Below are 14739 nucleotides of genomic sequence, written 5' to 3'. Positions count from 1 at the left end.
TTTGATTCTAATAGGCTCAACGGTAATAGCTTTCCAGAGCCCTTCTCAGAAGAGAGATTAAGTGGCTTATATGTTAAAATTGTTTCACACCACTCAATTGTAAGCCACACCTTCATCCTCAAAAGAATACGTGTGCTGGAGCACACCATAACATAGTACACGACACCGTAACATAGTACACGACACCATACCACACTGCCTCCATCCACGTCAGGAGCATTTCTGTCTCAGGGGGACAGGCGACACAGGGTGTTACTTGCCTTTCCAGGCTCACACTCGGTTCCATCTGCCCAGGGCGTGTGCTGAGTCCTGCAGCCTTTGTGTGCTCCATCCACGTTATTGCACCAGAGCCGTCTGCACTGCATCTGTTCCATTCGGGGGAAGGGGAGACACAGTGTAAGCATGCAGGGCAAGAATCCCTTTCAACTCATGCTTTGCAGGTGGTAAAAGTTGGCTTGCCAAGGGATTCTTTCTTTCTTAGTATGACATACTTATCGTTATTACATATTCCAAAATGTAGCCACCCAAGACACATTTCTGTCCCAGCAAGAGAGATGGTGCTGTAAAAGGGGGACTACCTGAAGGAGCCTCTGAGATATACATGACATCACAGGGTCCTTTGTCAGTCCTCTCCCCCATGTACATGCATTTGCATAAGTATGCATATAATACCATGATCATGTAATGAGCTATTTTTAAGATCTGGAGGTTGTGGGAGGAAGTATAGAAAAAAATACTAAAATATATTTCTCACACACACACAAAATATAATACCTAATTGTGTTACCATTATTACCAAATTAAGGAAAAGAACAACTCACAGGGAAGCTAAGGTCTTGTATATTCCCCCTGAGTTCCAATTCCTTGTCCTTTTACCCCAGTGGTGACTCTCTTTAGCACAGCATTTAAGCTTTCTATCAATGGAAACCCATGGACACATTTTGTATCCTTCTTCTTCTACTGAGTACTGCTCTTAACACTTAGCCCATGAATATACTTTAAGTATATTCATATTTAAAATTATATCCAAGGTATATTCCTTGTGTGTTGGTATATGTTCAGGTATGCTCACACATGTGTGTGAGGGTACCAGAGGACTGCCCGATCCAGTGTCATCTATAGTCTTTGAGGCAGGGTCTCTCAGTGGCACAGAGCTTACCGTTTAGGCTAGACTGGCTGGCCGGCAAGACACTGGGTTTCCCTGTCTCTGTGTCCCTAGCATTGGGATTAAGTCAGGGCTACCACACAGCATCAAACTCGGCTCTTCCTGCTTTCAAGGGAAGCATTTTATCCACGGAATCAAACCTCCAGTCTCTCAAGGTATACTTTAAAAGATGGTCCTAAATCCTTAACGTTATCCTAATTATTAAAGCAAACCAGACTTACAGGAGAAATGTTTAAAAGTTACCGGAGATGAGATGCATTTTTTTTAAAAAGCATAAAAAGAAGCCTTTAACCACTTGGATTTTTAGTAGTTTTCCTTCTCCTGATGAAGAATCTTCCTTCTCATTGATGTTGAAGACATATGCTCTCAAATAGTCTACTCTGTGTATATTCCCGAGTACTGAGCCTCACTGCCATGTAACAGTTTATTAAAAGGTGACACTAAAGTGTGCTTGGCCTCTCTCCCCTCCCCCTATGACATTCTGATATAGAGCTACTCGGCTCATGCTGCCCTCAGGAGGCTTTTCTATCATTCCGCCTCAGCACTATCATGCCCAACCCAAGGGCTTCATTCCCGTGTGAGTGACAGAGAGGTAGACATCATTTTAGATGGAGCTATTTAAACTTTTAAATCATCTCCACAGAATCCCTATATTTTCCAACCTTCCCACCATTATTGAAGGCCCTCTTCAGTAAAACTAACACACATTCCCAAAGATGAGCCCGAGGCACCCCAGGACAAACCATATGTCCTCTTATCTACACAGATCCTTAACTCATCAAAATACTACCCAGACACCCAGCCAACTAGACAATGATCAGAAGTGATCAGAAGTGACCCAGCTGGTCACAGAACACATTCTTGACAAGTTATGTCAGCGAGCTAGGATTGGTTCATGAATTCCCTGTACAGATGTGGAGAACTCCCAATAGTTCAGGTTACTTTTACAAGCTGAATGGCATAGAAGGAGAGCAATGAGCTGACCTCCTCAACCCCGGGCTCTCATTCCTACTTTCTGCAAATGACAATGTCATCTTTGAGATGTTTTAGGAATGCAACGAGAAACCCAAGTTAAACTACCAAGCCCACCACAGTCTCCACGGACAGCGCCGCTGACAGCAAGTTCATTCTGACCCTTCACTTGGGTAATTGATTCAGAGTGAAAATCAATGGGAAAAGGTGACCATAAACAAGTCCAGAATCAATCACCAGTTGAGGGCAGAGACTACCCCGAACACTTACCATATATGGGCACACTTGAGAGCCTGGTCCAAAAATCAGTTCACATTGTTTATTCACGTTGTAGAGAAGGCCGGGCAGTTGGGAAGGCAAAGGATAGGTCCTGGATTGAGGTTCATTTAACAAGCACTCTCCATACCCAGTGCTATCGGAAACAGAAACATATGGATGGTGAGATAGGCTCTTGAGGGTTGCAGAGACAGGCAAAGGCTACACGTGCACCTAAAGGCAGCAAGGACTGGTTCTTTTAGCCTTTATTCCCTTCATCCATGGTTAGGTCAATGGTAATTCTAGAATCGAAAACTGTATTTTTGACACATACTCTGTAGAAAGATATTCTACACATACGACACAGCCAGGGCACATAGTATCTGAAGGAGCACTAATCTCCTGGAGGTCATTATCTGCTTTCTTCTTTTTTCAATCCTTTCCAATAGACAGTAAGCATCTTAGGGCCACAACTCTGTCTGATTATCTTCGCACTGGGCCTGGTCTGTAGCACAAGATATTCAGTAAGTGTTTGCTGAACAATGAGTAAGGGCTCGATGACTCATAGCAAGGTAGCATCTCAAGCCACCTGCTTAGAGGGAAAGCATCAGCCCTCCAGTTCATCCAGGTTTCTGCGAACATCTTTCGTGGAAAATCTGTACCAGTTAAGTTCTGATTAACAAAGCCCCCCTACCCCATCTGGGATTGCAGAAATATAAAGCAGTGATGAGGTAATTGCTTAACCTTCTGCACTTCTGGGAAAGGAGACCCCTGAGTCTGTGATGTGTGGCCATTGCATAACATAACTGGATCTTTGAAGTACCTTAAAGAAAAGAAAGGACATAAGGAGGAGGGCAGAAGAGATAGAGATAGAGATAAAGACAGAGACAAAGAAAGAGATAGAGAGAGCTAGAGATAGAGAGAGAGATAGAGATAGAGAGAGATAGAGAGAGATAGAGAGAGATAGAGATAGAGATAGAGATAGAGATAGAGATAGAAACAATGCCCCTATTTCTACCATATACTCTCTTCTGGCAACCTCTCATTACCCTATTCCTTCCCAAGCCTCGATTACTAGGTCAGCAGTACATAAATATTTGGGCCTTTCATCATCATGGCACTTTCCAAAGGCCTGAATAAATTTCAAAGCATTTACACAAACATAGAAATATTTGCATAGTCCCTTTACAAACCCTGCTCCGTGCTCAGATGAGTTTGTAATCTTGCAAACATTGGCAAGGCTAGGAACTAGCAGATGTTACAGAGTAATTTTTTTCCTCCTCCAAGGAATGTTATCAAGAAAAACAAGACAAAAACAATGCCGAACTCTGGATTTTCTTTCCCTTCAGGAGTTACCTCATTTAGAGCAGACACTAGAGCAGTAGTTCTCAACCTTCCCAATGCTCTGACCCTTAAACACAGCTCCTCACATAGTGGTGACCCCCAACCAGAAAATTATTTTGTTGCTACTTTATAACTGCAATGTTGCTACTGTTATGAATCATAATATAAGTGTCTGATACGCAAAGCTTCTGATATGCGACCCCAAAGGGTTGCTATCCACGGGCTGAGAATGGCCGCCCTAGAGCTGCCGCTAAAAGGGAACTTGTCTTACTCTAAGAACTCGGTGATGTACTTCCGACTGCACTTGGACCACATCCAGGGGTTGGTGTAGAAGTTCAGGGTTGGCGCCATGACATGCTGGGGGCTCTTAACGCCTTCTTCTTTGCATTTATTGCTGTCATCGTGAGGCATATTAAACCTAAAGTCAACGAAGCGACGGCGAGAATGTCAGAACACACCAGTGGTTCACGATGGCATCATTGCCTAACAAATCTAAGAAGAAAGTACAACCATTGACCTACTGTGCCGGGGGCTAAGACTCTGAATGAGCAGAATGAATTACAAGACAATTCTAGATGGAGCATAGAACATCAGAGGATTTTTTAAAATCCAATTTGATTGCTATAAATGCCTTTAGTTAATGCAGAAAGGTATGCACAGGTCACTCGTTGGGTGTGTGTATTTTGGAACTGCAGAGGCTCTGAACGTGCAGTAGTTGGTGCTAGACTACAGTAGTTGGGAATGCTAGTAGACAGCCAAAGGGCAATCCGTAGAATAAGGTTTTGGCAGGATGTTATACTGTTGTCGATAGATATAAAGAATAAATCGGTGTCATAAATGGAAACCAAGCACTTTGTAATAGGAGGATCCCTGTGGGGCTTGCATCTCCCATTTTTGGGACAGAGTGACAAGTGATATACCTGTGTTATCAAATAAAGTCTCATTATGAAGCTATATAAAGTGTGCACATGAACTCCTAGGGAGTGACACACAGCGCACAGGCATATATGCCCAGCCAGCTGAAGGCAGAGATAGCAAAGGGATTCCCACACCAATGTCGGCTCACAGGAACTGGCTTCCTGAAAAGCCAGGCATAAAAAGGTTCTTAAACTCTTTCTCGTTCTGCCTGAGGGGAGCCTACGGAGCACCGCCAGTGTCCTCTCGGGCTGTGGCAGCGTCCTTCACACATACTTTCCATTCTTGGCTTCACCAGAGGAAGTGGGGGAAAAAACGATAGCATTTCCTCAACGTACACCCCCTCCATGACCCACATGGCCTTCCAGCCCAGGCAATTATCCACCAGTTGACAAGGTCAGGGGGTCATCTTTTCTCTCTGGGAAAGGCTGCTGTCAATCAGAACATGGAGCATGTGGTTAATTTAGCACCCAGAGAGGAATTCCCTTCCTGAGTTCATCAGGAAGTGTGAGTGAGATACAGGAGTGTAGACCTGTTTTATATAAAAGAAAATTCTGGACTAAAGCCCGTGCGTCTGTTCCACTAATTCTTTTGTGTTCTGTTTCTTTTTTCTTTAAAACATGTGGGTTCTTCAGTTTGCCAGTAGAGATGGAAAAAATGTGATCTGTATTAGATAAATTTACTAAAAGATTTTAACATCGCAAAGCCCTCTTCTTCAAAGAAGCTACGTGGCTTGTAGGTGCCAGCTATGTAGTCACAACACTGATTCAAGCTCACCTCAGGCAAGGATGGCACATGACCCTATCTTGCTCCTCTGTGGTGGACAGGAGCTGCCCTCTACTCCCAACTCCCCATAACTTGGTAAAATGGAGTTTATTTATTTCCTCAGACAAATAAGCAGAAACTTATTTTCACTTAAACTAGCACGTTTATTCCTGCTGGAGATGTAATAATTATTTTTTGAACATTTCCTGACCGATGATAACTGAGACTTCACAAGAGAACGTGTATTCAGTGTTTTGGATGTTCCATTATGTCACTCAGTGGATGCAGCGAACAGTACCATTGACCCACTGCATCCATGAATCACATGCCCACAGCTTCCACTCACTGTGGATGGAAGGTATTTAGGGGGAAAAACAAACTTGCTTCTGTACTGAATGGGCAAGGACTTTTCTTCCCCTACTCAGTGTAATATAGCAGCTATCTGTGCTGTACTAGGTATTATGAGTCACCTAAATACTATTTAAAGTATATAGCAAATATGCACAGGTGATGCCAAAATCAATGCCTCTTCATCGAAAGGGTTTGAGTACCTGTGGAGTTTGGTATTTATGACAGACCTGAAAAGCAGCTTCCCACAGACACCTAAGGATAAGTGTAGAATTCCCTACTCTTTGTAGATGAACAAGTAAGGATAGAGAACTTTCCCTGCCTGGTCCGTTCAGGTCATGCTATTGTTACTCACAGCGGGAACCTGGAAATATACATCATCTTGAGGATTCTTTGCATTTCATGACTGACTGTCTGGGAATCAGACAGACTAAGGAGATGCTGACTAAAAATCTGTGTGGCCTGCCTACCCTGAAAGCTTTCACTACATTCTAAACATTACATCTCTCACAGCGTTTCCTTGGGCGAGAACGGGAAAGATGTGTTCTTACACCGGGTTGAAAGGCACTCAGTGAATTAAACTTGTGAGTCTGTGCGTGTACATGTGTAAGTGTGAGCGTATGTTGTACTCCACCCCTAGCACAGCATGTACAAGAGGCCTTTGCAAAGCAATGGAGCTGCAAAGCTTTCCTCACTGAAGATGTTAGCTCCATACGAAGCTGAAATCTGACCCAGAAGGCCATACAGCCAGACTATACTAGGATGATGTTAGCTCCATTCAAGCTGACATCTGACACAGAAGGCCATACAGCCAGACTACACTAGGATTCTCTTGAGGAAGCCGTTAAGAAGACACCAATGATATATACTTCAATTATTTTGGAAATACACTAATGTGGTCCCAAATCAGAACAATTTCAGGTATATTTACACTGATTTCCCTGTCTTCTCTCTGTGCTCTCTCTCTCTCTCTCTCTCTGAAAAACAAACAGGAGAAGTCATCTCATAATGGCCGCATTCTGATCATAATCTGGAAATGAACCTTTCTTTGTTTCGCTGTTCATTTTCTTCTCTGAAGGAGTGACATTGCTTTTCCAGATAATACCTGTCTAGGTTAGAGCTATGTATAACCAGCATCGGGAATGATACGGATTTGTCAAAAATCTGTGGACCAGAGCCATGTTGAGGCAACCTTCCAGACTTATATGTTGAGTCAAGAAAGTTCTCCAAGTTAACCCATTCTTTACTGTATTAGAAGGAATCAAAATGCAACTTTCTTTGAGTCCCCAATAGTAGGAGAGGAATCATGGAGACTTTGAACATCAGACATATACAGTTCAACCAAGGGCACCAAGAACTGGGCCTGAAGAGGGTGGATTGCTTTGACTCTTTCCATCCTGTCAAATCTACTCTGAACTCTGGGCTCCGCTAAGGTTGAGGAAATGCTCACTGGTAAAAATCAAACAAGTTTTAGGAGACTGTAAATAGAATGACTTACACATGGCCCAGCTCGTGGGCTATGGTGAACGCTGTGCTCAACCCACTGTCTTCACTAATGGAACAGCTTCTGTAGGGGTCACAGATGGTTCCCAATTCGGCAAGACCTGTTAGGAGGGAGGGGAGAAACCAATGTGGATTTACTTTAGAAAAGCAATTATGATTCAAAAGAGAAACATCGAGGAAACCAGTTTAGCTTTAGCCATGGGGACATGTATGAGGACTCACCTAAGGTGTCGCATTTATCCTGAGCTCTGCAGATATCCTCCCTAGGAGCAAAACAGACTTAGGCTTTGATAACATCAGAGTAAAGGTCGACAAGAGAGAATCCCCCAGAGACTTCTAGTTCCTATTAGGGAGGGGATTAGCAAAAGGCTAGCTAGCAAGGTCAGGGTTTTGCACCCCCCCCCCAAACTTTGTGAAGCATGGATTTAAGGGTTAAAGGTTACATGGAGAAGTCTACTGTTGTCTCCAGGGTAGCCACAGCACAGTTAGATGTCCTCCACCTGTCCCCAGAAATGCTTTCCTCAATATCCTTGAGACTACAGAGCACTCACTGATTTGCACTTAAGACCATTTAAGAGGAATGATGGGCTGAGAGCTGTGGCTTTGTTGTAAAGTACATGAAAAGGGGCCGGGCAAACCTATCGGTTCAATCCCCGATAATGGGTTGTGGGGCAATGGGAGTGTTTATAACTATGTCAGAGGTGGTAAGAGAAACCATGATAAGAGAAACCAATAAGCCAGTACCTCTCTGTTGCCTTGTACATTTCAAACACATCCTTCATGATTAGCTTATCATATAAACATGGAGAGGTTTTTGTATTGTTAAAAATTCCTTCTTTCTGGCTTCTTGCAAAAACGAAAAAATCCTATCAGTTGGCAACACTAGCCTCAGGTCCTACACAGCAGCTACAAGCTGGGTGTTATTAGCAGCTTCCCTTGCTGGAGAAGGGCATTTGCTTTTGGGCCTGCCTTACAGACTGAGTCCTCCTATGGCTTGTATGTGAGAGAGATTCTCAGCCAGAGTGGCAACACCCCCTCACCCTCAGGGCACATGCAGCAGTGTTTGGTGACCCTGCTGGTTGTCAGAGTTGAGACAGTGCTACTGGTGTGTGGAGAACAGAGGCAGGGATTCTGTCAAAAGCACTGCAGTGCTCAGAGCAGCCAGAGCAACAGAGTTAGCTGCTATAATTAGCCCATAGTGACTATGCTAAGAACCTTTCCTGGTAGGACTGCCTACCAGCAATCTAGGGCCCCTCCCATTGCTGACATCAAGGGTCCGAGGAACCAATGATCCATTTACCTTGTGACTAGAACAGCGGTGTCATGCTGAATCCCACCCAAGTGGTTCTTGGAATGCTGCCACTGGCAAAAGTTCTTTAATGTTGTCTGGGCATTGAAATTTATGGAAGGTCCTTCCTAAACACAGAGAAGAAGTGCTCTTGGTCTATGCAACAACACCAATTAGATATGCCATTTCGGATACAGATAGAAAAGAAAAGAGAAAAATAAACTTTATTACCTGTTCATTATGAATCACAACTAAGTTCACAATAACAATATTAATTAAATTTCCAATACTTGAGTCTTTATAGATAGAAGCTACCTGCAACCGAGATAAATTTTTCAAAGTTAATGGTGGGCTCTCTGTGTAAGCAACAAGCAATTCACTTCTTAGGTTGGCTTCCATCGCTTCCTACGTTTCCTGCAACACACGTGGTCTACGGTTCTGAACGTTCACGGTACAAATATTGACTTACGGCATCGTCGTAAAATTCATAGATGGCAGGATTTTTTTTTTTAAGATAAAAATGAACTCTAGCAAATTTAAATTCTGAGGCATTTTCCCTTGATGCTGCACCATTGTATGACTTATTTGTCCCAAGGCATTGCATATTAATTTTCCATCAAGCACTTCGCTGCCATTTGAATTCCTGAGTTCCCACATAAATACTGATACACATTCCTCATGCTCATTGCCCATTTATATGCTCAACTGCAATGCAAACTCTTCCTGCACTGTTATATTATTATTATTATTATTATTATTATTATTATTATTATTATTTATGTCAGCTATGTTGGTTGGCACTTACCATAGACTAGATTCTGGCAGAAAACTGGATTTGCACTTAGTTCCCACAGCGAAACCCTGGGCTAGGTACTACAACCATCCCTTTGAAACAAGAGAGGTCACGGAGGAGGCTCAGACAGATAAAGTAACTAGACAAAGGCTATACAGCAGCAAATAGCAGAGCCAGAAATCCCAATCTAGGTCATCTGACCCAAAGGCCAGGTCTGTAGTCAAAATCCCCTGACATCCGGAAACAGTGTTATGGATGTGGAGCTGGGGCTTGTGAGGTCTGCTTAGGTTTTCCCTCTATCCCCTGGGTATGAGAGGGCCTATGAGGCATGGAGGGTTAGAACTGAGGAAAGGCAGGAGGAGGGAAAGATGGTCCACAGCAATGAGCAAGAAGCAGGACAGGGTGTGGGGAGGGAAGAGGACAGCCTGGAGCAATAGGCATCGCCAAGCATAGTTGGTGGCTTTTCTCACACACCTAGAAATTCCTACTAAGTAGGCTGTTGTTCAGGTAAAGAAGGGTTAACCCATCAGAGACAATGAGTGACACTGGATCTCTGTGCACCACCGAGTAAAATTAATTAAACAAACAAACAAAAACAAAAACAAGGTATAGGGAGTGCATGAGAATGCTCCCTTTCTGCCTCAGTGGAAGTTGTGAAGTAACTTCCCTGTATCTCTGAGCTTGGCTCCAGGACTGCTGAGGATGGGGAACATGCACACGTTCAAGTTGTCTCTGTGAAATGGTGCGTTACCCGCACAGAGCCTATGGACAACCATAGCCTGTCAGTCATCTCTAGGTTACATACGAGAGCCAAAAAAAAAATGTAAACAGTTGTTATATTGTCTTGATTATAGAATGAAAAGAAATTCTATGCATGTTTAGCATAGTTGCAAGATTTTTTTTCTGATGTGTGTATGTGTGCATGTGTGTGAACATATGTATGTGCCTGTGCATTTGAGTGCACAGCTGTGTATGTGCATGTGGAGTATTTTTTCCTCAGGAGCTGTCTACCTTGTTTTTTGATACAGAATCTCTCTGTGGCTGGGAGCCTGTCAAGTAGACTAGGTTGACTGGATAGCGAGCTCTAGCAGTCTCTGCTTCCCCAGTACTGGGATTACATGTGCCCACAACATGTGTGCTTTTTACATGTAAGCTAAGGATTGAGTTCAGGTCCTTATGTTTGAGAGAGAAGCACTTTGTCTGCTGAGTGATCACTCTGGCTTTTCCAAATATTTTGGATACATGGTTGGTTGAACCAGCAGAAACTGGACTTTGGAAGCTTGGTGTGGAAAACTTATGGAAACTCTTTCACCATAATTATTGATATGATAATATATGGACACAAAATAGATTAAAATTAATTTTATCTGTTTTGTTACTGTCTAAAATGTACTACTAGAATACTCAACATTCAAAATGTGAATTAGATTATAATTTTGTTGGACCATGCTTGTTAGAAGCGGCAGGAACCTTCCCAGTGTTTGCCCCCGGGGAGGTGCAGGGAACATGTATGCACAAAGATGGGCGCTTAGTGTTAGGTTCTACTTGGTTTTCTAATCATGCAGACTTACTGTGTTTCCAATATAATACAGGAGCAGAAAAATACAGAGATCCCTAGCTTCTCCCCTAGCCTACCTGATTATAACCCCTAGTAAGATGCTAGACTAGGCAGATATGTTTTTTCAAAGCATCATGGATGACTGAGACTTAAACCAGCACTGCATAGTATCACCAGACTGTGTGAAGCTCCTTAAATAACCCGAGGCTCCAGAAAACAAACAAAGAAACGAAGAAACAGTAAACTGAAGGTCACGCATAGCCTCTAAGGCACTTACTAGCTGTGCCTGACCACGGGCAAATGGCCTAACTCCAGAGTCAGTGTTCCTATCTACCAAATGAGGATGATAGTTTGACCTAAGCCAAGCAATGCTTTCCCAGTAATAAGTGCAATAGCCATAGGAGAACCAACACTCAGTGCTGGTGTCTACTACTACCTTTATTATAAAAAGGAACCCCTTGAATAACCACATACTCTCTTTGGTCATTTACTTGAATGGCTGAAATGCCATCTCCAATTGATACTACAAGCAGAATGGAAAAGCAAGCCCGCCCTCCGGCAGCACATTGAGTCAGCTCATGAACCGCCTTGTCTCTGGTATACTTACAATTGACATTAAGGTTAAAATATAATGCTGAAGGTTTGATCCATGGTATAAAACCATCCTGTGGTCAGCCACTACCATCACTTCTACAAACCGTGGATAGGACAGAAAGCGTTTGGTTCTTTTGTGGTTCCTTCTGTCCCTCGTGCCATTTGTCCTGTTGTTATAACCAGAGAACGCCTTTGTTGCCACGCCTCTCTTTAACGCTGCCACGTCATCAGCCAGGCTATTCCTCTTTCTCCTTTTTCGCAGTCTGGTTTTCCTCTTGTCTTTACTGTAGCTATTTTTGAGTTCTGTAAGAAATCAGATGGCACTCATTACACATCAGTCTCTACTTATGCTAAACATTGTACATGCTTTAAAATGATGCCTTTAGGTGCTAGGGAGATGACTCAGTTAGTAAAGTGTTTCCTGTCTAAATACCAGGACCTGACTTTAGATCTCTAGCACCCATATAGAAAACCAGGTTGGTTCTGAGAACTGAAATACCATGGCTGGGAAGACAGACACAGTTAGATCCATGGAATTCACCGGTAAGCCAGAATAGCCAAATTAGTGAGCATCAGGTCCAATGAGAGATGCTATCTCAAAAAAATAATATATACAACTATGGAAGACACCTAACATTGACCTCTAGCTTCCACAAGTATACACAAACACATACATACATGTGCATGTACACCTGGATGCACATATACAAGCACCCACATGCACATACACACACTGCACACACACACACACACACACACACACATACACTATACACACACATATACACACACTACACACACACATACACACATACACACACACTAAATAAATAAATGCCTCTATACTCAAATGACATACAAAATAAACTACAGACTATGAGGTGTATAAATAGAACCCACGCCACACTCTCACTGTGTGTCTGACTGAAACTACATCTGGAAGTAGTTTCCCTGGGAAGCTTCAATAGATTCATACTGACTAGCCTAGACTATCAGGCCTGGGTTAAGGGAAATGACAGCATAAGGCTCTTTCCATTAGAATTTAAATGGTTCTTGCCTGTTGATCTTTATCATGGATATAGTAAAGGCCAAGGAAGGAAAGTTGTATTCCCGTTTAAATGGGTTTTGTTTGTTTGTTTGAAATCCAATGGTAGACAGCAGAGAGATGTCTGAGAGGTAACCGGCTAACAATGTAAAAGACACTAGAGAACAGAGTAAAATGTCCTATTCCTTCCTCAGGTCATCATGGCAGTGAGACAGAAGAGTCACTGCTATCTGATACCTCTGAACTTGCAATTAATTCATTTCAGCGATCAGGAAAGGAAACAGATTCAGGGCAGAGTGTGGGCCAGGAGTTGAGACTCCGGCTTCTGCCAGGGTAGCTTGATGCATCTCCAAGCCTCCTGGCTTCCAGGTTTTCTGCAAAGCATGGTCCATGGTGCAGCAGCCCTGTAAGGACCTGTAGTCTTGTTGGGAAAGAGACTCCTCTGTCCTACCCAGGCCTAGGTGTGTGTGCATATACCTGTGGAAGCCAGGCTGTTTCTGAGGAATTTAATAAAAAGCTCAAATGTTGAAATGCAACATTCAATTTTCATATCACCAACCACAGAACAAAAAGAATACATATGAAAGGGCCTGCCAAAACACATTTTGAAAAAAACTTGATTTAATCAGTTACCTTGCTTACTGTTCATAAATGTGCATTCAATTCATGTTTAATAATGGAGCAGAATTGCATGACTAAGAATTATCCCTCAGTGCCTAGGACCTGAGAAATGATTCCTTTCATGAATGCCAAAGATACAAATTGAAAGGATAGACTTTAAGTGTTTTCATACTTGATGGGCCTGAGTACTTGACAATTATAACCACTTGCTTAAAGAATTAAGCCTGGGATGTGCATTGGGCCCAATTGAATATTTTGATCATTAAAATGGTGAAAAATTTCGAACTGTCAAACAGGTCCTGTGTAATACAACTACAGAGAACACAGCTAACTCAAAACCTGGGACATGAGAGCATGCAACATTAGACGTGTCGTCCTAGCTTCTCTTTCAAGTATAATCTCAGTCTACCAATGCCATGGGGGTTAGGCCATCATTCAAGTTTCACATCCCCAGACGAACGCAGAACAGATACTGATTAGCATCTCACACAGGCCAGGCACTGCGCTTTTGCGACTCTTAGGCTTGTCTATTATCTCACAGACTAAACTACTTTTCAAACTCAGAAAACGACCTCCCCCTTTATAGATAAAGAAGTTAATATCAAGAAGCCGAGCAGCTGGCCAAAGTTACACAGCAGTGGACACTGGTAGAAGGTCCCAGGCACATATCCTACCAACACCCTAACTGTGCTGGTCATTTGGCGACATTTTTCAAGAGGTGGAGATTAACCATTACCAAAGGGAAGCTGAACAGGTAACAAAACAGCCGTGGACATTTTCCAAGGGAGTTTGCCTTTCGCATTAGGTGAATGAGGCATGTTGAAATGTAAAATTAGTCCACACATTTCCATACAATTCATCCATTGCGTAGGAAATACTCTGTGCTTAATGACATCTGCGAATGTTCTTTTGAGGAGGGTGTAAGGATGGAACATATATGCACATGAATGTAGAGGACAGCAGAGAACCTCATATATATATATATATATATATATATATATATATATATATATGTTGTATGCATTTCCTAAAATCTTTCCACCCTAGTTTTGAAACATAGTCTTTCCCTGGTACCTGTGCTCACTGAAAAGGTAGCACTGGCCAGTGATCGCCTGTCTCCATCTCTCCACTGCTGGGATCACAAGTGTACACCCCTACACCACGACTTTTCTTTGTTTGTTGTGTGGGTTCTGGGCATTGAACTCAGGTCCTGGTGTATAGCGAAAGGGCTGGACTTCAAATTGAATGGAAACAACTTGACCTTTGGGTCATTAGAAGACACTGTGCTGAACTTCACTGTATCAGTCAGATGATAGATGTCTGTCACTAAAGGCCACATGTGACATGATGTTAGGCACGTGAAATGCTCAGAAAATGAGCACAGGCAGAGCCACAGGCAGAGCCAGAAGAAAAAGGAGCAGCTGCATCAGGCTGGGGATGTAGTGAGGACAGGAGGAGTGGCAGTAGTGGCAGTGGGAGGAGGAGAGCGTTTTAATCTCAAAGTGTGCTAAACAGTAGGGTTTTCACCTGTGTGTGCCCCCCGAGACACCGATGATGATCACACTCATTAATA

The 14739-nt window shown here is 42.9% G+C and overlaps 1 protein-coding gene across 1 annotated transcript in view; it reads right to left on the bottom strand.

Annotated features, from left to right (window-relative positions):
• Nucleotides 1–14739, bottom strand: part of Adamts9 (ADAM metallopeptidase with thrombospondin type 1 motif 9) — a 171693-nt gene that overhangs the window by 128574 nt on the left and 28380 nt on the right. The window contains exons 4-11 of the mRNA XM_032906059.1: nucleotides 11514–11803; nucleotides 8787–8870; nucleotides 8568–8683; nucleotides 7490–7530; nucleotides 7263–7368; nucleotides 4008–4154; nucleotides 2408–2549; nucleotides 261–365 (exon numbers count right to left, since the gene is read on the bottom strand). Coding sequence (XP_032761950.1) covers nucleotides 261–365; nucleotides 2408–2549; nucleotides 4008–4154; nucleotides 7263–7368; nucleotides 7490–7530; nucleotides 8568–8683; nucleotides 8787–8870; nucleotides 11514–11803 — 1031 coding nt within the window. The remainder of the gene's footprint in view (nucleotides 1–260; nucleotides 366–2407; nucleotides 2550–4007; nucleotides 4155–7262; nucleotides 7369–7489; nucleotides 7531–8567; nucleotides 8684–8786; nucleotides 8871–11513; nucleotides 11804–14739) is intronic.

The sequence above is a fragment of the Rattus rattus genome, chromosome 6 (genome assembly GCF_011064425.1).
Source record: "Rattus rattus isolate New Zealand chromosome 6, Rrattus_CSIRO_v1, whole genome shotgun sequence".
NCBI lineage: Eukaryota > Metazoa > Chordata > Mammalia > Rodentia > Muridae > Rattus > Rattus rattus.
Note: the sequence above shows the minus strand (reverse complement) of the source record. Positions and strands in the feature narration are given on the sequence as shown.